Genomic DNA, 24,915 nt, shown 5'->3' with positions numbered 1-24,915 from the left:
TGCACCCCCTCTACCCAGCCATGATTGCCATTCCCCTGCACCAGCTTTCCAGGCAGGGCTGTCTGGGTCTCACTCCACAGAGGGCCGTGGTTCCTGGGGTGAGCTGTGTGGGGCTGGGGACGTTTCATAACCCTTTTGAGTCTCTTTTTTTCCCCATCTGTAAGATAAGGACCCTAACAGCACCCAACTCATAGGGTTTGGTGAGGAATAAATGGATAAAATTACAGCACAGTTCTTAGGGAGGGCAATAAACCTTAGCTGTTGTCCTCATCAATTATAAGTATAAATATTTGTAGTGTCCTTCCAGTACCGCAGGCCATGAAGAATGAACTGAATGAATGATGTGATGGTTTGGGGAAGGGGCAGTGGGCGGTGGAGGAGATAGTGGAGGAAGCCGACAGCGACTTAGCGGTTCGTCAGTATCCACGGAGCATCTGCTCTGTGCCAGGCTCCAGAAAGAGGCTTAGGGAAGAGAAAACAGGGACCGTCCACGGAGAAGCGGCCCAAAATATGAAGGCCGTTGCCCCAAATCCCAGATGGTTCAAGCCAAGATCCTGCCACCCACCACCTTGAAGCATGAAAGAGGTAAATTCAGGACAAGGACTCAGTCCTGCCCTCCCAGCGGCAAATAAGCTTAGGGAAGTTGTTCCTGCCAGGGTTGGGGCTGGCCAAGCTCTCAATCACTCCCGGGGATTTCTGAGAAGGCCACCATGTCACCGCAGTTATGGATTCTCCCTGCCTGAGTGCACTGAGGCTCTGACACTCCCTCTCCCAACCTGGAGCTGGGCGCACCTGAGCCGGTCACTCAACCTCTCTGGGCAGGCAGCAGTTGTACGGAAGTTGTGGCTCCCTGGTGAGCTGTCAGAGGCCAGGTCTGACCCCTGAACAGGGAAGACAGGGCCCCTCCTGCAGCTGGAGCCCACCATCGGGGGTGGTTGACATGCACACGGCCACACCCAGCAGAGCAGCCTCTCCCGGGTTTGGCAGTGCCATGGTACACAGTGGCTCTGGAGCACGTGAGAGGCTCGAGCACCCCATAACAACACCCAGTATTTACTGGGTGGGGGCCAGTTTCCAACAGAGGCTAGTGCCATGGACTAGAAGATATACCATGGACGACATCAGGGTGTAAAAAGGAAACACAGTCTTATTTTGCCCCTGACAGTTCCAGGGACATGTGGATTTGCAACGGTTGGCATTTACTGAGTACGCACTTTGCACCCCTTATCTCTGATCCTTCAATGTTCCCATTTTAGGGACGCGGAAGTGTAGGCTCAGGGGCAGTAAATAATTGGCCCAAGGTACACAGCTCGAAAGTGGCAATGCTGGGATTGAAATCGAGGTCTCCGATTCCACATCTTCTTAGGGGACCTCCGGAAAACAAGAAGGAAACTCATTCGTTTCACCCAAGCGAGGTTTATTCCCCAGCATTTATGGGCTCAGCCGTACTCAGAGACAACAGAGAAGCCGGGGATTCGTGCTCTGGGGGAATCTCGGGGATGAGGCGCGGACACACGGGCAGCTAGTGAATGAGGCAGGGCAGCATTATTTGAGCTCACATCCTCCAACCCCAGCCCAGCCCTCCAGCAGGCGTCCCTTCACCGTGAACCTGCAGGTACCCACAGTGACCACCAGATGGCGGCTGTAGGCTGCCAAACTGGACTCAGTCCTTGGAGACCAATAGGTCAGCTTGGGTTGTTTTTCTAGAATGGGGTGGCATTGCCTGGCAAGCTAAACAGCTCGAAGGAAAGGAACGAAGGGCAAATGTTTCTAGGCATCCATCGCTAGGTGGGTAAAAATGGCCAGGACGCAGAGAACCTCGGAGGAATGCCAAATCAGATACCAGGGCATGGTGGTAATCGTTGGGGGTGGCTTCCTTGGATCCATCTGGAGTTGAACAAACAAGCCCCTGGCCTCCATCTCCCAAAGCTGGGGCCCTCATCCCAATGGGCAGATGACAGGAGTGCTATCCCCTCCCCATGGTGTAGCCCTGAGTCATGCTGTTGAAGTAGGCTGGCGTGTTGCACTCCAGGTAGAAGAGGATCATGTAGCACTTGGGGCCGAAGTAGCCCAGGGTGATGCCCAGGAGGTAGAGCACAGTGACCAAGAGGTCCAGGATGGTGACCAGCACCCCCTCGTAGACAGACACGAAGGTGCAGAGGAAGACGGCGGAGGTGATGTAGAAGGTCATGCAGAAGGTGATGAACTTGGCCTCGTAGTAGTTGGTGGGCAGCTCCTTGCCTATGTAGGCGAAGCCGAAGCCCAGCACGGAGACGAGCAGGTCCAGGCTGGTGTTGATCAGCAGCCCCCGCTGGTAGCTAGAGTTGCAGGACAGGGTCGTGACCTTGGGGTCATCGGGGTCAGTGCGGGCAGTGGGGTTGGTGGTCACGGCCAGTATGCTGCTCCCCACGATGACCGTCTTGAGCACCGTGATGAGTGCCACGAAGACGTAGGGCCCATGGCAGTGGACCCAGAAGCCGCAGGCCCGTGGGAGGCGTCTGGCCATCTCGAAGATGCAGATGATCTGGAAAGCACGCACGGTGATGCAGGAGAGTGTGAAGAAGGCCTGGAGGCAGAGGCACGTGGAGACCACGGGCGGCCCTACTTACACGGGGACCACCATGTATGCCATCAGCTGAGGCGTCAGCATCAGGAAGCACACAGGCCCCCCCAGCCGAGTGAACCATGGGCGTCTGAAACTGCCTCCAGAAGATTATCGAGATGGCCAGGGTGCTGAGGAAGCCCAGGGCAGCCAGCACGACCACGGTGATGGTGGGTGCCTCATGCCATCCAAGGAAGGCCAGCTGCCGCTTGAAGCAGGACGTGTCTTTCCTGCGGGACCACTCGTAACTTGGGCAGGGCTGGCAGTCGAATTCACCTGCAAGAGCCCACAGCAACTCCCATCAGCCGAACCTGCCTTCTCAGCATCTACATCCACTGGGCCTGCATTGGGCCAGGCCACGGCAGGAGAAAGAGAGAGAGAGAGAGCTAAGGGCGACCAATGCTCACTGAGTCCCTTACACCCCCTGACTCATCAACTCCTCACAGCAACCCCATTTCACAGATTAGGAAACTGAGGCTCAGCCAGGTAAAGTCACAAAGCCAGGAAGTTATAGAGGCAGGATTTGAACCGAGGACTCCTTGACTCAGAGTCTAATAACTATAATTCCTTCCTCCCAAGACCTCACCCTCTGGTGGGAAAGACATAATTCTTGGCCTTTGGACACTTACGTACCATGGGGGAGACCCCAGAGACCCTGCCGAAGGTGAAGGGCCCTGGAGACCACCCCCCTCCCAGGGCAGGGCAGTGGCAAGGCAGGTATGAATCATACCTGCAGCTCGGTGTTGAGGAAGGTGCCACAGAGGCAGTCAATACGCTCGAAGCAGCAGGGGTGGATGACAGCTGGCTTCTTCTTTTGCCCAGGATGGCAGTCCTTGGAACACATAGACACAGCGATCTGGAGGGAGGAGAGCAAAAGCCCCTGAGTCCTCTTTCCCACTCTCTGGGGGCTCCCTCACCCTCTCTAACTCATCCCCAGCACGATGCTCAGGGGAGGGAAACTGGCTTCTGTCTGGGAGGGGGAGGGGTGCTGGGATTGCCATTAGAACTGGACCTCTGTAGACACCTTCTTAGTTTCGCCCAGCAAAGACCTAATCCACCTTCTTCGGGTAACAGCACCCAGCTGTTGAGACGGAGACTTTCTGAGGTTGCTGAGTGAATAGGATATAACTCTGGAGCTGCTAGCAGCCTGCTGGTTTCCAGGGGGAGAACATGCCTGAGGAAGGATCTGGGAGATGGGGAGAATGAGACCCTGGATCCAGCCTTGCCTGAAGCTTCCCCTTCAGGTCAACTCCTGGAATTTTCAATGATGTGAGGCAATAAACTAACTTTTTGTTCATATTGCTTTCTGTCGCTTACCACCAAGAGTCCTAATTAACACATCTTTTATGGAGGGGCAGGGGTTTTCAGGTGAGTAAGGGCAGATAGGCAGTGGCCATGTCTATTGCTTTTACTGCTATATTTCTTTTTTCTTTTTTAAAAAATAAATTTACTTGTTTATTTATTTTTGACTGCGTTGGGTCTTCGTTGCTGCATGTGGGCTTTCTCTAGTTGTGGCGAGCAGGGGCTACTCTTCGTTGCGGTGCGCAGGCTTCTCATTGCAGTGGCTTCTCTTGTTGCAGAGCACAGGCTCTAAGCGTGCAGACTTCAGTAGTTGCGGCACACAGGCTCAGTAGTTGTGGCACATGTAGTAGTAGTAGTAGCTCCACAGCATGTGGGATCTTCCCAGACCAGGGATCGAACCCATGTCCCTTGCATTAGCAGGCAGATTCTTAACTATTGTGTCACCAGGGAAGTCCCTGCTATATTCCTAGAAACGAGAAGAGTGCCCAGCAAAGAGGAGGCCTCCAATGATTGTTTATTAAATGAATGAATGAATTACAAGTAGAGGAAACAGTAAGAGCAATGAAGTGGAGGAGAGGATGGTTATGGCATTTTGGGGAAGAGGGTGTGTCCGAGCCTGGCTGAAGTCAGGCTGCATGGGGAGAGGGTGGGAGAGAGTGGAAGACTGAACTATGACACTAAAAATGTAGGGGTGGTGGGAAGCAGCCATGGCTCTTGGGAGTGGCCTGAGTAGGTTCGGGTTGTATAAAAATCGTTCTGACAACCAATGAGGAAGGTGCTGCAAGACCACACAGATAAAGCACCAAGGGCCCAGACAAGAGGAGCCATGGTAGGACCACTCGACCTCAGAGCCCTTCTCTTCCGGCCTCTCAGAGACCACCTGCTTTCCTGTTCCGCCCCTCTAGTCTCTTGCACATACATCGGATGATGTTTCTGGATGTCTTGTTCGCTCCCTGAAACCTAATGGAAGAGCCTCTCCATCAGCCAAGTTAAGTCTGATCCCCTGCCAGCCTTCCCTCTGTGGTCTTTTCTGCCTCCTGTGGGACCACACACATGTGCAGGCATGTGCCCACCAACACACACACACACACACACACACACACACACACACACCTTATCCAGACCTACACCCCACCACTCCCTTGCCATGTATTCTCCCCCTCCTCCAAATTCATCTCTACACTAACTCTGAGCCCCTAAGTAACCAAATTAATCCTACCTCTTACCCATGGAGTCCCAACCTGATATTCACACATTCATTCATTCAAAAAGGCATTGAGTACATACCGATGCCAGGCACTGGAAATACAGCTGTGAACCAAATGAGACAAAGTCTCTGTTCTTATGAAATGAATATTTCCATGGGGAAGAGAGACAACACACATATAAATCTGTGCTACAACAGATGGTGATACATATTGTGAAGGAAAATAAAGCCATGCAAGGGATATGGAAAATGATGGAGGAGCTGATTTCACTTTCACATTGGGTGAGAGGGGAAGGAAGGCCTCATCCAGCAGGTGACATTGGAGCAAAGATGTAAAGGCTGGGAGGGAGCAGGTCATGAAGATATCTGTTTAGGCAGCAGGGACAGCATGTGCAAAGGTCCTGCGGTTGGGAGATTTGGCATAGTCGAGGAGCAGCAAGGCCAGCGTGGCTCTAGCAGAATGAGCAAGAGGAAGAACAGTGGATCTGTTCAAAGAGCTGGAGTCGGACTTCCCTGGGGGCGCAGTGGTTGAGAGTCCGCCTGCCGATGCAGGGGACACGGGTTCGTGCCCCGGTCCGGGAAGATCCCACATGCCGCAGAGCGGCTGGGCCCGTGAGCCATGGCCGCTGAGCCTGCGTGTCCAGAGCCTGTGCTTCGCAATGGGAGAGGCCACCACAGTGAGAGGCCCGCGTACCGCAAAAAAAAAAAAAAAGAGTTGGAGTCAAAATACTTTGGCTTTTACTCTGAATGAAACGAGAAGCTACTGGAGGATCCCAAGCAGAGGAGTGACAGGATCTGACCTTCATTTTAACAGGATTGCCCTGTCTGAATATAGATCACGAGGGGTAATGGCACAACAGGAGACCAGGCAGGGTGTTATTGTAATAGCCCAGCTGAGAAATGGTGGCGGTTCTGACTAAAGAGAGAGCCGTGGAAGAGGTGAGAAGTGGTCAGATTCTGGATGTGTTTTGAAAGTAGGCTGGACAAGATTTACTGCTGGGTTGGATGAGAAAGAAAGGAGTCAAGGATGATTCAATGCTTTTGGTCAAACAACAGAAAGATGGTGTTGCCTTTTACTGGAATGGGAAGACCATGGGGGAGCAACTTTGCATAAGCCGGTGAATATTTGACTTAAAGTTGAGGGGAGAAGTCCAGTCTGAAGATATAAAATTGGAAGTTATAAACCTATGGATCATATTTCCAGCCCTGTAGACAGAGAAGAGAATAAGTCCATTGGCTGACCTCTTGTACCCTCCAGGGTTTAAAGGTCAAGGGGATAAGGAGGGACCAGGAAATGAGACCTAGAAAGAGTAGTCATAGCTCTAGGGGAACCAAGAGAGAGACTGGCCCAGAATTCAAGTAAAGATATTGTTTCCAAAGAGAGGAAGTAATCAGCTGTGTCACATCTGTTCACAGGTTGACTACGATGATGATGGTTGGATTGGCAATATCTAGACATCAGTGACCTTCACAAAAGCAGTTTCAGAAGGGTGATGTGGTGGAAAGCTTTGCTGATGTAGATTCAGGAGAGAATGGGGAACTTCTGGTTTCTGGTCTGGCATGTAAGGATCTTGGAAGTCATCACCTCCATCCTCACAACAAGGAAAAGGCTGAACAAGCTAAAAATCAACAACCCTTCTTAGGTCCATCAGAGAATTGGGGTCATGGGGCAAACTACAGATCCCAAAACCGGGGAGACAGGTGCACACAAAGAGTCACAGCTTAGCGGGAGCAGGAAATGCTGCTGGAGGCAGCAACTGGTAGGAGCAGCTAGAGAGCAAATGACCAGTTGCTGGGACTGAGCTCAGACTAGCTTGAGAGAGAGCTCTAGGGGTGCATCCTTAACCTCAGGAGCCCCACCAGCTTCTCAGGGTAAAGACTGCTCTCCAGCAAGGGGAGAGGAAAAAGCAACCATTCTGAAATACACCCAGAGCATTCTGTTCTCCTTAACAAAGGCCTGCCCTCAAGGGAAACTATTTTGCCACAGCTGAATTGACATAGGGGAAAGGAAGTACCCAACTGCAGCCCCCCTCTGGCCTTCCTGTCTCACCGAAGGTGGAGAGAGCTGAGAGGCACTTGTGAAGGGCACAGCCCAGGGCACAGGCTTACCAAAAGAATAAAACCTGGTCACAGATGATTCCAGAATTCTTCCCCTCCTCCCACATCTTACCACCACATCATTCAGGCTCCTGTATAATAACAGGGGATTACAACCAAAAGAACTGCAAGGCTCAAGTTCTGTTTAAGAAGGAGTCTCTAGGGAAACCCAAAGCCAGCAGGGAAGACCAAAAGAGGGAGACATTAGAGGAAATTTTAGCCTCTGACACCACAGCTATGGCAAAGAGTAAACATAGCCTCACTCCTACCCAAATAAACATAAAACCTCATGCTAAAATTTATTTACCTCAGTTCCTTTAACAAACACATCATGTCTGGCTTTCAACAAAAAATTACAAGGCATGTTAAAAGACAAAAAAAAAAGTCTGAAGAGACAAAACAAGCATCAGAATGAGACTCATATATGGTAGAGATTTTCCAATTATCAGACAGGAAATTTAAAATAACTGTGATTGATATGCTAAGAGCTGTAACTGAAAAAGTGAACAACATTCAAGAAAAGATGGGTAATGTGAGCAGAGAACTGGAAACTGAAAGAAAGAACCAAAAGGAAATGCAACACATTTTGAAAAAACCTATGGTAACAGAAATAAAGAATGTCTTTGATGGGCTCATCAGTAGACTGGACACAGCTGAGGAAAAAGCCAGTGAGCTTGAAGATATATCTATAGAAACATCCCAAAGTGAAAAGCAAAGAGAAAAAAAAGTGAAAAAAAGAGAACAGAATACCTAAGAGCTATAGAACAATTGTAAAATATGTAACATACATATAATGAGAATACCCAAAAGAGAAAAAAGAAAGGAACAGAAGAAATATTTGAAGGAATATAGGCTGAGAATTTTATAATTATTAATGACAGATGCCAAATCACAGATCCAGGAAGTTCAGAGAACACCAAGTGGGATAAATACTTTTAAAAAACTACTCTTAGGTATACAATATTCAAAATGTAAAAAAAAAAAGATAAAGTCTCAAAGGAAGCTGGTGGGGGGTTGGAATACCAACAAAAACGTTTACTAGGGAAAAAGAAGGACCTTTATGACAATAAAAGGGTCAATAGATCAAGAAGATATAATAATTATAAACAGATATGCACCTAACTAGAGAGCCACAAAATACATGGAGCAAAGACCATCAGAATTAAAGGGAGAAAAGACAATTCAACACATAATATTCCCCAGTAATAATTGAAGACTTCCATACCTCACTCTCAATAATGGATAGAACAACCAGACAGAAAATAAGTAAGGAAATAGAGGACTTGAACAACACAATAAACCAACTGGATTTAACAGATATACATAGGACATTCTACCTAACAACAACAGAATATACATCTTCTCAAGTGCACCTGGGACATTTTCCAGATAAGGACAGACCTTATGTTAAACCATGAATTAAGTGTGAATAAATTTTAAAAGATAGATATCAGGCTTCCCTGGCAGCGCAGTGGTTGAGAGTCCACCTGCCAATGCAAGGGACGCGGGTTCGTGCCCCGATCTGGGGGGGGTCTCGCATGCCGTGGAGCAGCTGGGCCCGTGGGCCATGGCCACTGAGCCTGCACGTCCGGAGCCTGTGCTCCGCAGCAGGGGGGCCACAACAGTGAGAGGCCCACATACAGCAAAAATAAATAAATAAATAAATAAAATTTAAAATAAATAAATAAAAATAAATTTAAAAAGATAGATATCACACAAAGTATCTTCTCTGACCACAGTAGGATGAAGTTAAAAATCAATAACAGAATGAAAACTGGAAAATTTGTGAAAATTAAACAATGCTCTTACACAACCAACAAATCAAAGAACTCACAAATGGGATTAGAAAATACTTAAAGATGAATGAAAATGAAAACACAATGAACCAAAACATGGGATACAGCAAAGCAGTGCTAAGGGGGGAATTTAAAGCTATAAACACTTACATTGGAAAACAAGAAAGATCTCAAATCAACAACCTAACTTTACAGCTTAGGGAACTAGAAAAAGAAGATCAAACTAAACCTGAAACTAGCAGAAGGAAGGAAATAATAAAGATTAAAGCAGAGTGAAACAAATTAAAAAATAGAAAAATATTAGAGAAAATCGATTAAGCCAAAAGTTGGTTCTTTGAAAAGATCAGCAAAATTGACAAACCTCTAGCTAAAATGGCTAAGAAAAAAAGAGAGGATTCAAATTACTAAAATCAGAAGTGAAAGTGAGGACATTCCCACTGATTCTACAGAAATAAAAACAATTATAAGAGAGTACTATAAGTAATTATACACCAACAAATTGGATAAACTAGATGAAACAAATTCCTAGAAACACAAAATCTACTAATACTAAATCACGAAGAAATAGAAAATCTGAATAGACCTATAACTAATAAGGAGATTGAATCAGTAATCAAGAAATCTCCCCACAAAGAAAAGTCCTGGATCTGATGGCTTCACTGGTGAATTCTACCAAAAACTAAAGAGGAAGGAACTCTCCTTAACTCGTTCTATGAGGCCAGCATCAATCTGATAACAAAGCCAGTCAAAAAGACTTCAAGAAAAGAAAACTACAAACCAATATCCCTTATGAATAGTGATGCAAAAATTCTCAACAAAATACTAGCAGACTGAATTCAGCAGCATGCTAAAAGGATTATACACCATGATCACATGGGATTTATTCCTGTAATACAAAGATAGTTCAACATATGAAAATCAATCAATGTAATACACCACATTAACAAAATAAAGGGGAAAAAACACATGTTCCTCAGTCATAAGAAAGAATGAAATTTGCAACAACATTGATGGACTTGGATGATGTTATGCTAGTGAAATAAGTCAGACAAAGACAAATACTGTATAGTATCACTTATATGTGGAATCTAAAGAATACAACAAGCTAGTGAATATAACAAAAAAGAAACAGACACAGATATAGAGAACAAACTAGTGGTTACCAATGGGGAAAGGGGAAGAGAAGAGGGTCAATATAGGGGTAGGGGATTAAGAGGTACAAACTACTATGTATAAAATAAGCTACAAGGAAACATTGTACAACATAGGGAATACAGCCAATATTTTATAATAACTATAAATGGAGTAGAACCTTTAAAAATTGTGAATCACTATATTGTGTCCCTGTAACTTATATAATATTGTACATCAAGTATACATCAGTCAAAAATAAATAAATAAAATAAATTTAATAAAACACATGATCATCTCAATTGATGAAGGAGAAGTATTTGACTCATGATAAAAAAACACTCAACTAACAAGAAGTAGAGGAAAACTACCTCAACATAATAAAAGCTCTATGTGAAAAGCCAACAGTGAATATCATATTCAATGGAGAAGGTCTGAAAGCTTTTCCTCTAAAATCAGGAACAAGGCAAAGATGTGCAGTTTCACCCCTTCTATTAACACAGTACTGGAGGTCCTAGCCAGAGCAATTAGGCAAGAAAAAAAAAGTCATCTAAATTGGAAAGTAATCAATAAAATTACCTGCTTACAGATGATATCTTATATGTAAAATATCCTAAAGATTCTGCAAAAAAATTGTTAGGACCAATAAGTGAACTCTGCAAAGTATCAAGACACAAAGTCAACACACAAAAAGCAGTTGTTTTCTACACACTAACAATGAATAATTCAAAAAGGAAATTAAGAAAATAATTCTATTTACAATAGCATCAAAAAGAATAAAATACTTAGGAATTAACCAAGGAGGGAAAGACTTGTACAATGAACACTACAAAACATTTCTAAAAGAAATTAAAGAAGACATAAATAAATGGAAAGACATCCCATGTTTACGGATTGGCAGACTTAATATTGTTACGATGTCAGTACTACCCAAAGCAATCTACAGGTTTAATGTAGTTCTTATCAAAATTCCAATGAGGTTTTTTTGCAGAAATACAAAAACTGAAATTCATATGGAACCTCAAGGGACCCTGAATAGCCAAAACAATCTTGAAAAAGAACAAAGCTGGAGGAGTCACATTTCCTGATTTCAAAACTTTCTACAAAGTGGCAGTAATCAAACAGTGTGGCACCAGACTAAAGAGACACAGACAAATGGAATAAAATAAAGTCCAAAAATAAAACCTCACATATATGGTCTTCCCGGACCGGGGCATGAACCCATGTCCCCTGCATCGGCAGGTGGACTCTCAACCACTGCACCACCAGGGAAGCCCTGGTCAAATGATTTCGACAAAGGTTTCTAGGCCGTTCAATGGGGAAAAGATAGTTTTTCAAGCCAATGATGCTGGGAAAACTGGATACCCACAAGCAAGAGAATGAAGTGGCCTGTACTTAACACCATATATAAAAATTAACTGAAAATAGATCCATGACCTAAATGGAAGATCTAAAACTATAAAAACTCTTAGAAGAAAACACAGGGCAAAAGTTTCACGACACTGACTTTGGCAATGGTTTCTTGGAGATGACACCAAAGGCACAGGCAACAAAAGAAAAGAAGTGGTGAAACTGGACTTAATGAAAAATTTTAAATTTATGCATCAAAAGATACTATCAACCAAGTAAAAAGACAACCTATAGCGTGGGAGAAAATATTTGCAAATAAGATATACAAGGTATTAACACGCAGAATACGGAGAACTCCTAAAACTCAACAACAACCAAAAAAACCAACCTGATTCAAAAATGAAAAAAATAGGGGCTTCCCCGGTGGTGCAGTGGTTGAGAGTCCGCCTGCTGATGCAGGGGACAGGGGTTCATGCCCCGGTCTGGGAAGATCCCACATGCCATGGAGCAGCTGGGCCTGTGGGCCATGGCCGCTGAGCCTGCACGTCCGGAGCCTGTGCTCCACAACGGGAGAGGCCGCAACAGTGAGAGGCCCACGTACCACAAAAAAAAAAAAAAAAAAAAAAGACAAATACTGTATGATTCTACTTATATGAGGTATCTATTGCTGTCAAATTCAGAGATAGAAAGTAGAATGGTGCTTTCTAGGGGCTGGAGGAGAGGAATGAAGGAGGAGTTACTGTTTAATGGGCATAGAGTTTCAATTTTGCCAGATGAAAGTATTCTAGAGATGGATGGCAGTGATGGTTGTACAACAGTATAAATGTACTTAATGTTACTCAACGGTCAACTTAAAAATGGTTAAGACGGTAAAGTTTATGTTATGTGTATTTTACCACAATTAAAACACTGGGAAAAATCTTTTAAGATGGTAACATTTATGGGTTTTTTTTTTACCATAGTTAAAGATAATTTTTTCAAGTAACAAAACTTATGAAATACAATTGAAAGCAGTACTTAGAGGGAAGTGTCTAGCTGTCAATGCCCACATTTAAAAAGAAAGACCTCAAATCACATTCGCTACCTTGTTGCAGAGTTGTGTACTCTGCTACTGTCTGTCATGACAGACTCCACAAGGAACTTGATCACTCTAGAAGACGTGGGTCCAGCAACCACAGGGTGGAAAAAGGATTGGCCACACTCACCATTCTTTGCAGAGGCCCACTGTAGAATCAGGGCTTCTCATCTCCAGAACCTTAGATTCTGCTAGAATAAAGCATGGTCTCCAAAGGGGGAATACTCCCACCAGCAGACACAATAGGGCTCTATGGTTACCACCTGGTCATTTAGGGGGTCTCATGCCAGCGAACGAGAAAGCCAAGAAAGGAGAGGTAAATGACCTGGATTAGCAGGAGGGGCTAGGAGTGCTGCTAAGGGTAGGAAGGCGTAGGACTGGGATCCAGGCGATTCCCCAAGGTGGCATTTGGTGTTTCTAGCCCAGTGATGACTGCTACTAGACAGCCACCGGACCACAAGCCAGCCAGGACAAGGTGACAACAGCCTCTGACACCTTGGGGATGAATGTCTGGATCACCCCACATGCCAATGACCTAGAGCAGCCAGTGGCTGAGGGTGAAGGAATCCAGAATGGATGGTGGCAGAAAGAGAGGTTGAATCAGGTCCACCCGGGGCCCAGGGCAGCAGCAGGGCCCGTGGCTGGGTTCACTCGACTCCCCTTGTGCAGAGACCAACCTGGCCGCTCTCTGCCCAGGGGCTGCAGGGTGAGACGCCCGCAGGGAGCTGCTGGGTATCACACGAGCGCGACCTGGAAACGCCAGGGAATTCATACCCCCTGGCACAACCCTTGACCACTGGGAGATACGGAGCCAATGGATCAGTGCCATCCTCTTCCCGCCCTCGGGGACCGTTCTAAAGTGACTTCTGAGAAGGTCCAGGTAAGACTGAGATCCCATGGCTCACAGCAGCATCCAGCTTGAGAACATTCCCTTATACTGACTCTTTCTCTGTTAAATACTCCCCAGCCTCCTGTTCCCCCAGATCATATCCTGGGATAAACCAACTGCTGGCCAAGCTGGGCTGAGGAACCTGGATTCCAGGGGCCCAACACATGGGGCCAGAAAGCATTTCCCTGTAATTCTCCTGAATAGGCAGGGCAGGGCCTATTACTGGCAGGGGCCTGGGTCTCTCTGGGCTCCCCTTTTGGGTCTGAGCCTTGCTTCCCCTTCCTCACCTAGCCCCACCTCCAACCCCAGCAGTGGCTCTACCCCCAAGCCCCAGCCTCTCTCCTAAGGCCAGACACTGGTGTCAGAAACAGAGGAGGAGACACTCGGCTTCTACTCTGCACCAGGTAATGTACATACATTATTATTAATCCTCATAATAACTCAGCAGCATACACATTACTCCTTCTGTTTAATACATGAGAAAGCCGAGGCTCAGAGATATTAAATAACTTGCCCAAAGTGGCACAGCTAGTGGTGGCAGAACTGGGACTTGAACCCAGGCTGCCTGATTCCAAAGCTGTGCTCAGATCATCACCACCTGCCTCCTAACAGATGGGCTGTATCAGAGATGCCTGAGGGGTATCAGGGGAGGATAAAGACGGGGATGCGGGGAGGCTGAGCGATAGAGTAGGCAGCTGGTTCCAAACTATGGGAAAGTCAGTGAACTGTTTAAGCAGAGATGTCTAATGCTGAGTAGAAAGCGTACACCTCTGGTGTGTATCTCCTCTTCTCCTCTGGATCCTCAGTAAAACCTTCTACACTTTCCACAGGCCCGAGGTAGGGTGTGTGTCTGCCTGTGCCTAGACCAGGAAAACACAGCTTTAAATTCCAGGCCTGAATCTAGGTGATGCCGAACTGGGACCACGAACCTGAGAGCTGACGGGAATACACAAGCTCATCCCCAGGGCCTCCACCCTGGAGAGGCTGCGGGGAGAACTGGGGCTCCAGCCTGCAGGGCTTCATTCTAGGGAATTTCACCCAAATCTCCAAGGACAGACTATCATGGGTGGTGATGATTAAGTTAACTTGTTTTTTTTAAAGGAATTTTGTTTTGTCACCACGAAGGACTCCTATGTGTCTGGAGGCAGGGCGTGATCCATGGCCTCTCCCACCCATTTGCCCAGAACCCACCAAGGGAAGGGCAGGATAGGGCAGAGCAGTGGGCAGCTCTGCGGTCTCCATGGCAACCATGGACTCTGCACCTGCTCCGTGGGGCCCTGGCTTTCCACAGGCCAGAACTCACCTGCCAAGGGTAGACCACCTCCTTGTGACAGCCGGTCTGGTTGCAGCCCAGGAGGCTCTGCAGCGCGTGAGCCACGGCGTAGACGGCGGAGTACACGCTGTAGACCACGCGTTCGCCAGAGAGCGTGAGGATGGTGTTGAAGGACTCAGAGGTGTCCATACAGGTGTCACGCTCCTGGTTGCAGGTGGCCCCCAGGCTGCTCCTGTTGCGCGCGGGCCGGCTGACCTGGGAGCGGTGCACGTGGAACTCGCTGAAGCCCGGGATGGGCACGCTCTGCTCTGAGTGGCGATGCCCAGGAAGGTGCCTGTGCGCTGCAGCTGGGTGAGGCGGTGCAGGACCGGCTCGATGGCCCAGGGTTCGGAGGCGACCCACACTGCGCCCCTGGAGTTCTGGCACAGAACCTCGCGGAAGAAGTTGAACAGGGCCAGGTCTGGCGAGGACACGGCCACAACATGCGCCATGCTCTGCGGCAGCTTGCCCATGATGGCCTCCAGGCGCTCACGCTCCTGCTGCGTCATCGTCCGGTTGGGCTGCGGCATGGGCAGCGACTCCCGGAAGGCGATGCAGATGTCACGGTGGGCCAGGCACTCGCTGAGCAGCTGGCTGCTGCCACGGCCATAGTCATCGCTGCTTGTCAACACAAGGACCCAATTCCAGCGGAAGTGCCGCATCAGCTACACCACGGTCTCCATTTGGTGATGCACACCTGGCGCCGCGCGCAGCGCAGCTGGGAAATGCAGCTGGCCATTGACGGCACCGTAGGTGATCTGCCGGAGGCAAGGGTCCAGCAGGTATTAGCGAGGGCCTCACAGGGTCCCCCCCCAGGGGGGTTCCACCCACCACCATCAGCCTTATGGCATTTGAGGAGCACAGAGCGCCAGCCACGCCCAGGGCTAAGTGATGTTCACCATCTCACGATGGTCATCAGCCTGGCAGCCTTTAGTGGGCACCCACCACATGCCAGGCCCTGGGCAAGATGCTTCTCATCGACGTCAGCCCCACCTCAGCCTTTAGCAACACTGTTGACCACCTATTGTGTGCCAGGCCCTAGGCGAGGTGATTTCCATCATTCCCATTCTCATGATCTAGTAACATTTATTGAGTGCCTACTGTGTGCCCCTGAGCATAGAGCTTTCCTCCTCACCATCCTCCTCCTCAGGTTAGTCACATTTCCTTCCGCAGCCTCTGGGATGGCACAGTCTCGGTTTTCTTCCCCTTTCACTGGTTGCTTCTTCTCCTCTTCTCTATGACCTCTTGGCCTTGGGGGACCCCAGGGCTCAGCCTTCAGTCCTTGTGTCTTCTCCATCTGCTCCCCTTCCCTTGGTGATCTCATCCAGGCTCCTGGCTTTAAATACCATATCCACGCTGACAACTCCCAATAGCCCTGCCCCGGACCCCCCTCTGCTAAATTTCAGACTCATACCTGCAACTACCTCCTTGACATTTCAAACTTAACGTAGCCAGAACTGAACCCCTGTCTCCCCTGAACCTGCTTCACCCACAATCTCCCCATCTCCCCTGATGGCGAATCCATCCTTCCAGTTACCCAGGCCAAAACTGTAGAGGCCTCATTGGCTTGTCTCTCTCAAACATGCCACCTTCAAGCCATCCGCACTTCCCACTGGATCTACCTTCAAAGTATGTCCATTCAGTGCCTACACCTCCCCACACCACCCTAGTCCAGCCACCATCATTCCTGCTATGAGTTACCCCGATATCTTCTCCCCTCTCCCCTCTACAATCTACACTTAGCATGGCTCCAGGGCGACCCTGCTCACACACACACCAGTCACATATTCAAGACCCTCCAACAGTTCCTAATGCCACTCAGGAAAAGCCAGAGTCCGTCAGTGGTCCCCAAGGGGCTCCATCATTGACCCCAGCGCTTACCGCTCTGATTTCATCTCCTTCTCTCCCACTAGTCCCAGCTCTGCTCACCCAGTTCCATGGACACACCAGTCACCTCCCAGCCTCTGCATCTGCTGACCCCTTGTCGTGGAGGCTGTTCTTCCTCCTCCAGCCCCTTCAAGCCTCCGTCCAATCTCCCTGTACCCACTCTGCCTGCTCGCCGACGTGCCCCACCTCCCTTAACCTTGACCCAACTTTTCCTTTTATCCATTTCATGTCTCACTTCCTATCATCCTATATCACATACTATTTACATCGATCGTCTGTCTCTCCCCACTGGAAGATAAACTCTATGAGGGCAAATTTCTGTGCATTTCCCCAGCTGCATCCCCAACACCTACAGCAAGACCTGGCACAGTCGGTGCTCCATAAATATTTGTTAAATGAATGAAAGAATTACTGTAGTCCCGGACTAGATTCTTCACATAAGAATATTAACACTGATTGACCACCTACTCTGAGTCAGATCCTTGGTGCTTGATATAATAAAAACAACAGCAAAAATTACAGTATTGGGGGCTTCGCTGGTGGCGCAGTGGTTGAGAGTCCGCCTGCCGATGCAGGGGACACGGGTTCGTGCCCCGATCCGGGAAGATCCCACATGCCGCGGAGCGGCTGGGCCCGTGAGCCATGGCCGCTGAGCCTGCACGTCCGGAGCCTGTGCTCCTCAACGGGAGAGGCCACAGCAGTGAGAGGCCCGTGTACCGCAAAAAAAAAAAAAAAAAAAATTACAGTATTTGTAACTACCCACTGTGGGCCAAGTCTTGTGCTAGCTGCTCTTTAATGAGCAGATATTTTATGCCACTTCTGGACTACGCCTTTTTGATCATGATGGTGAAAATAGTTAGAATAGCAGTAGCAATTCTATAGCACTTTTCTGAGGACCTGCTGTGACGCAGATTCTGTGCTAGGCAATCATATAGGATAACATTGAGCGCTTTCTGAGTTTTTATCCTCGCACAAGATGCTTCACGTAACAACAGTAACATTATCGACTACCGATTGTGCACTAGAAACTCTTACCTAAATTGAACGCTTTCGTCTTCAGACAGTCCAAGGATGGGACTCTTATCATCCCACTTTAGAGATGGGGAAACTGAGGCTTGGGAAAGTTAAGAGGTTGGCTCAAGGCCTCACACTGGCCAAGACTCAGAGGCAAGATGCACACCGAGGTCTTTCTGCCTCCAAAGCCTGAGCTCTTAACCGATAGGCTGGCTACCTTGCCAGGGCTGGGGTGGATGTCCTGACCTTGCTTCTGCTCCCCAATCCAACACCCCCGGGACGGGTCGGGGTGTTGAGCCCTCAGGAAAAGCACTCGGCTACCCTCCTTCCCAGCCCCTTCTCCCAGGGCCCAGGGGCCTCACCTGTGGAAGGGGAAAGAGGGAGAGGAAGTGGGCCACGGTCATGGGGGACTCGGAGTTGTCAGGGCCGGTGATGGCCACCACACGGGGCATGTAGTGGCTGTAGTCTTCCTGGATGGGCAGGAAATAGTCGTCCTGTGACAGGAAGTAGAGCACAGGATGGATGTTGTTGGACATGTAGCAGGTGTCCACCATCTCGTAGCCCAGCAGCACACTGGGCTGCAGCCTGCTGTCATTGCTGTCATTGTTGATTTCCTCCACTGCAAAGCACACGGCCTGCATGAGGTTGTAGCCCAGCACCTTCATCTCATACCTGGAGAGGCTGCAGTAGGGTGGAGTTGGCAACGGGTCCAGAGTGAGGAGGGGAGAGGAGGGGAGGGGAGGGGAGAGCCAGCCTGTCCCTCCTGCCTGCAGTAGGAAAGCCAAGGCATCGCCCAAGAAGGAACCACTCCAGAGGGTTCTGGCATTTTTACCACATCATTTCACCATCCCACAGCTCTGAGATCACCATCGTCCCTATGACCACCTCTGACGCTATGATCTCTGTGGCCACTATCAGTCACTACCACTGCCACCCGTACTACCGTCCCTATGACCTCCGTCATCACTCTATCAATGTCCACCAATGTGACCGCCATTACCCACCGTAGCCTCCATCATCACTATCGTCACTGTGACCGTCAACACCAACTATTCCTATTATGGGTATCATCACCACTGCCATCACAGTCACCCCATGTCTGTGACCATCGTTATCAATACCACTACCATCATCACCACCATCATCATCACCACCACCTCCACCACCATCACCACTGCCGCCACCATCATCACCGTACTCCATTTTCCTTATCACCAGTATTACTACTACCAATATTATCGCCATCGCCATCACTTCTCTCACCACCATCATTTCTCCAGCCTCTCCACCATCATCAGACGCATCAAAATATACATCATGCTTAGTACCATCACCCTCACCATTCTCAAGCCAGCATATAATCTTCCCCAACATCTTATAAATGGTTCGTTTCTTATAGCCAGGCTTTAATCATCTTTGCACTCTCCTTCCTTCCCTTCTCTCTTTCTCAGAATGCCTCGCCCTCTCTGCACAAGATCACTATTTTATAAGCCCAGGCTGGCTCCAGTATCCCAGCCTTCATGCCTGCCTGAAGGTGGCCCACTCCATCTCTGAATGATGCTGCCACCCCAGTGGGTTCACAGGGGATGGAGTGCAGAGGAAAGCCCCCCTGGTCCTGGAAACACCCCTGCCCACCCAACCACAGGCCTGGGGAAATACAAACCTTCCTTCCAGTCTGAGAACCTGCCTCCCAAAGGTATAACAGTCGGGTCTTGGCATGGACTCACTGGGAGTCCCGCTGCTGCCAGAGGGAAGGGGGTTGGTTTTGATGGTCTCTAAGACCCCTCTAGGCTCAAACATCCCATAACTCTTTGGTAAGAGACGTGACATTAAGACACCAGGTTTCAAAATTTCAGGACATAGTCGCCATAGATTTTAATAATGCGGACTGTGCTGGGCCTCCCTGAGAGCCAGTGGGGTGCATCCAGGATGGGGGCTTGGCAATGAATGAGGAGACGCATTCTGACCCGTTGGTCTTGGCTTGGCCTCCCCAGGGCCACAGGACCAGCCTCGGCTCCCACCCCGCCCCCACCATCACTTCCAGCCTCACACTGGAGACTCACTCATTGCACTTGGGCACCTGCAGGTAGTTGAGGTGGACAGTGCCCTTCACGTTGGCATGGAGGGTGAAGAGGCCACCCAGGAGGTAATCCTCAAGCAAGTAGAACTCCGAGTTCTCAGCCAGCTCAGCCAGGGCCCGCAGCAGGAAGATCAGGAAGCAGACCACCCTGCCCTGGGCTCCCATGGCTGTGAAGTGGAGGTCCCAGAGGTGGCTTTGCCTCCCTGGAGAGCTGGCAACCTAACCCCAGGGGATTTGCGCAGACATTTACATATGGGTCCTGTCACTGTCCAAGGAGCAGGAAAGCACCTGGGACAGGTAGAGAGGTTTGAGGGCTCTGAAGGAAGGGGAGGAGGCTGGAATGAGGATGATCCCTTCATAGGGCACAGCAGAGCCTGGACGGTCCGGGAGAACCCCATCTGGCCGTAGACAGAGCCTGTCCTGCTAACCTGGCCACACCTACACCTTCTGCCATTTAGATGAGGTCAGGTCACATCTCCCTGATGTTTCAAGCATTTGGGAGTAAAGGACATAGATGCTCCCATCAGGAGACAGAGTAGGGGGGCAAAGGGAGCCCACACTCCAGAGCCTGACCAAGTTGGGGCTGGCACGTGGTCGTGTGTCCCGCCCCTGACCCATAGTAGTTGTTCCAAAACAGCAGCCACTGATTCTAAGGACCAGGCATCACGCTGAGTGCTTGTCACTGACCATCTCATTTAACACTCACAGTAACTAGGACTATTACTAACCCCCTTTCACAGGTGAGGAAACTGAGGCACAGAGAAGGTAAGAAACTCAGTGTCGGTTGCACAACCAGCAGAGCTGCGATTCAAATCACACGGCCAGACCTCAGGGCCTGGCTCTTAACCCCCATGCCATATTACATCGCGAGCACCTTGCTTTTGGTAAAAGTAGCAGAACAGCGGCAGTCAGACCTCAGGGCCTGGCTCTTAACCTCCAGACCTCAGGGCCTGGCTCTTAACCTCCAGACCTCAGGGCCTGGCTCTTAACCTCCATGCCATATTACATCACGAGCACCTTGCTTTTGGTAAAAGTAGCAGAACAGCGGCAAAGAGATTGGGAAGTGGGAGTGGGGGAGGGGGGCCATCTGTCAGCCCAATAATCCATCATCACCTCTGCAGAGGGAGCCCTCTCTAGGTATCCCCCCTTGGATCCAGGATCCAGAGAGATTGGGAAGTGGGAGTGGGGGAGGGGGGCCATCTGTCAGCCCAATAATCCATCATCACCTCTGCAGAGGGAGCCCTCTCTAGGTATCCCCCCTTGGATCCAGGATCCAGGACCCAGGGGCAGGGGTGTTGGCAGAAAGGAAAGTTGAAAATTCCTAACGTTGAAGGTGACTGCCCCCAAGGAGTGGAATGGAGGGAGACGGCTCCAGCAAATCAGGGACCTGTTTAAATCAAAGACCCTTGTCCACAGAATGCTGTTTTGGTCCTTTCCTGACCCAACAATATGGCCTAGCAGGAGCCTTGGGGGCCTGCTATAAAACGCCCAGCCTAGGTGGATATGTCACAGGCCTGAATGCTGCTCCTGGAGCCCAGGCTTATGGTGGGAGGAGGCTCCAAGGGACAATAAGGGGATTGGAAACTCAGTACTGTCCCCCTGCCCACCCCTGCCAAACCCTGATCCTCCTTCAAGGGCCAGTTGGAGCCTCACCTCCTCCTAGAACCCTTTCCTGGTGCCAGTTCACGGGAACAACTTCTGCTCTGCGCTGCAGTGACTCTTCCATCTGTATCAGCACTGCGCCCCTGGTAACAGACCTACATCATTGACCAGCTCCTGCTGACATGTGTGTCTACACTAGAGGAACATTGAGGCAGCATGTCCAGCCGGCCTGGACTGGACATCAGCTCTGTGTGCTGTGTGAGAATGGGCAGGTTACTTAAGCTCTCTGAGCCTCTGTTTGCTACTGAAATAGGAATAATAATTCTAGCCTCATGAGATCGGTGTGGGGATTAAATAAAAAGGCATGTGTGAACGGCGGGGTGCAGGGCAGACCCTGGAGAAAGGTAAATTTGCCAGAGTGCGAGACTGTCCTTTCTTGTAATGAAATGAACCGCCCCGGGGGGCACCCCGGGCTCTGAGCCCAGCTGAAAGAGCCCAAATCTTCTCGAAGTTACCCTGAAAGATACTGGCTGTGTCTTTAGCAACTCCAGAGGGAGCACCCCCTCCCTCGCCCCTGACCTCCCCTGGGGTGGAGTCAACCCACAGACATTGAAAACAACAGGGAGAGGCCTCTGGGTGCTGTGGAAAGATGCAGGATTTGCTGCGTGATTTGGGCCCTGGCCCTGGCCCTCTCTGGGTGTATGTAAACCAGTGGGGGGGTGGGGAGATCCAACCCATAGCATGAAAGGAAGAGCCCTGCACAGGGTGTCTGGAGGTGTGGGTTCTGGCCCTAGCTCTCCCCTCTCCTGACCTCAGTTTCCTCATCTGTACAATGGGGAGGTCCTCTTTGGACCTTATTCACCCTCCGTGTCAGCAGGTCAAAAGCCCTAGCACTAATTCACAGTGTCTATCGGTTCTCTCCAGACTCCTCCCCCTTTTGCCACACCCCAAGCTCAGACCTCCCTGACTCCCAGACTTCCTGTCTGGACCTCCCCGTCTGCCTCAGGTTGACAGTTTAAATCCCTGAAGGACAGCTCTGAGTCTATCACACCTTGGCTCTAACACCCCCTGGGACTCCACATTGCTGTAGGATCACAGCCGAGCTCCTGGCCTTGGCTTTCAAGGCCTCCCCAGCTTGGCCCCAGCTCACCCATCCTGCCCCGCCTGCTCTCTCCTGCGCTGTGTGCCCCAAACTACAGCCACATTGGCCTCCTTGGAACGCGGTCCCTGGTGGCGTTCTAGGAGCCCCCGAGACCACTGTCCTCTGCCCGGCCAGATACTTAGGGAGCCGTGAAGACAATAACTAAACAGCACTTTTCTGGGGTGTGTCGTATGCCAGGCACAGTATCGTTTAGCTACCCTGCAAAGCAGCCATTATTACTCCCATTTTTAAAGTGAAGAAACTGAAGCTGAACAGTTAAGCAACTTGCCGAAAAGCACACATTTAATAGGGAGTGACGCTAGAATTTATTTATTTTAATTTTTTTGGCCGCACCGCACAGCTTGCGGGATCTTAGCTCCCGGATGAGGGACTGAACGCGGGCCCACAGCAGTGAAAGCACCGGGTCCTAACCACTGGACCGCCAGGGAATTCCCAATGACACTAGAATTTAGACCCAAGCTGCCAAGCTCTCAACCCTGTACTATCTGATTTGGGTGTGTTCTGCCCTCGGGAGCTACACCCACCACGGGGGTGGGGACTGGTGCCGCCCTCTCCCAGTGCAGGTCCCACCTCAAGGCCAAGGTGTTGGTGAAGGACCAGTTCCAGGCACAATGAGTGTGTGCGTCAGTCTGAAGAGGGAGAATAAAGATGCCAGTTGCTGGGTGGCCCTGGAATGTTCTGGAGACTCCCAGTCAAGTCAGATTATTTAGCAAAGCTTGGGGGTAAGGGGTTGGTAGAGAAAAAGAGCATCTAAGTTAACTGGAGCCCCCTGGGTGTGGCGTTGTGGAGGACAAGAGTGGCTGAGAAAACCATGCATCCAGAGGGCACTAGCAGAGCCCACTATGTGCCAGGGCTGGGTGGGGCACAAGGGACACAGCCAGGACACACAAGGGATACGGCTTGCGGTCTGGAGACAGAAATCAGGGCCATGTGCTCGTGAAGGCAGCACATGCTGGAAGATGCCAGGGGCACCAGGGCCATCCATAGTGTGGCGTATTGTATCAGAGCTGAGAGGGTCTGCACAGCTCCACAAACCTACCCATTATACAGATGGGGAAACTGAGGCCCAGAGAGGGCCAGTCGCCAAAGGGCCGGAAAAGCAGGTGGATTTCCCCTGGGCTCCAATCAAGTCAAAAGCATGTCGGGACAGCTCTATGATGACCCACGCTGTGCTGGTTGCCAAGAAGGGGTAAGGAGGAGGGAAGGCGTGGGCCAGCCAAGAGCTCCATGGGGGAGGCAGCGTCTGTGCCACAAAGAATGGGAGGAGGATGGGGATAATGAGCACAAGTTATTTCTATCATTAACACGTTTGCAGGGCTCATTCTATGCCAGGCTGCCATCCCATTTTATTCTCACTACCTTTTGAGCTGCTGTTATTATCTCTCCATTTTTCAGATGAGGAGACTGAGGTTCAGAGAGGGACAGTAACTTATTCAAAGCCACATGGCAAGTATGTGGATTGGAGGAATCCAAGACCCTAATGGGGGCTCATGGGAATGGTGTTGACCAAGGCACTCCAATGAGGAAGGAATGATGGGATCCCCCTGCTTAGTGGGGGCTATTAGTCCAGATGGATGATCTTCTCTGAAGACTAAAATCTGAAGAAGGAGCTCTGGATAGAAAGTCAGAAGTCTTGGCTTCTGGTTCAGCTCTGCCCCAACCTGAAGGCTGCCCTCACACAAGTGGCTTCCATTCTCTGGGTCTCAGTCTCCCCACCTGTAAAATGGACTCGGTGCTTCTTAACATTTCAGGGGCAAGGATCCTTTTGAGATTCTGATGAAAACCCTGGACACTAATACACACACTGACAAATGCAGCCGTGCACCCAGATCCAGGAAGACACAAGGCTCAGTCCGTGACCCTTGAGATGCCCTGGGCTGGATGATCTCCGTGGTCCCCTCTAGCCTTGACATCACCTAAGAAGGGCAAGTGGGTGAGGCTAGGGCACTGGCTGCCCTGAGAACAAATGTCCGGGAACACCAAGGCCCTGCAGTTCTCCTTCAGGGCTGCACCCAGAGCACATGCCCCACGGTGGCCCAGGCTGAACACACTGCCATCCTCACGGCCCAGTCCAGGGCCCGAGGTCCCCATGATCACACCTGTGTGGCTACTGGTTGCCAAGGTGATGGAGAACCATGACAGACTTATGCAAAGTTCATGGGGCAGGGGCGAGCCTGGAAATAGGGGCCCGGGAGATGCTGCCCATTTGCCTTACATCTGCTTCCCTGGGTGCTTACAGAAAGGAACTAGCCATGTTTGCTTTGGGCAGGAGGGGGCCGCCCTGAACTTCCTTCCTCTCCCTGCCATGGTGGTTGGAGGGGCCTAGAGTGCAGGGGGGAGCCCCCAAAAGGGGCATGACCCCAGGGACTGGGTGCTGCATCGGCTTCTCTCCCGTACCCCACCTTTGTA

General features: G+C 49.9%; 1 protein-coding gene across 1 annotated transcript in view; it reads right to left on the bottom strand.

Annotated features, from left to right (window-relative positions):
- Window positions 1-1,414: 1,414 nt before the first annotated feature.
- Window positions 1,415-24,915, bottom strand: part of TAS1R2 (taste 1 receptor member 2) — a 27,434-nt gene continuing 3,933 nt past the window's right edge. Inside the window, 6 exon segments of the mRNA XM_024749731.1 lie at window positions 1,415-2,671; window positions 2,673-2,897; window positions 3,333-3,458; window positions 14,753-15,031; window positions 15,034-15,519; window positions 18,025-18,343. Of these exon segments, the coding sequence (XP_024605499.1) occupies window positions 1,967-2,671; window positions 2,673-2,897; window positions 3,333-3,458; window positions 14,753-15,031; window positions 15,034-15,519; window positions 18,025-18,327 (2,124 nt within the window). The 5' untranslated portion in view covers window positions 18,328-18,343 and the 3' untranslated portion in view covers window positions 1,415-1,966.

The sequence above is a fragment of the Neophocaena asiaeorientalis genome, unplaced genomic scaffold, assembly GCF_003031525.2.
Source record: "Neophocaena asiaeorientalis asiaeorientalis breed wild unplaced genomic scaffold, Neophocaena_asiaeorientalis_V1.1 scaffold275, whole genome shotgun sequence".
Lineage (NCBI taxonomy): Eukaryota > Metazoa > Chordata > Mammalia > Artiodactyla > Phocoenidae > Neophocaena > Neophocaena asiaeorientalis.
The sequence above is the reverse complement of the archived record's forward strand: the minus strand, read 5'-3'. Positions and strand labels throughout refer to the sequence as shown.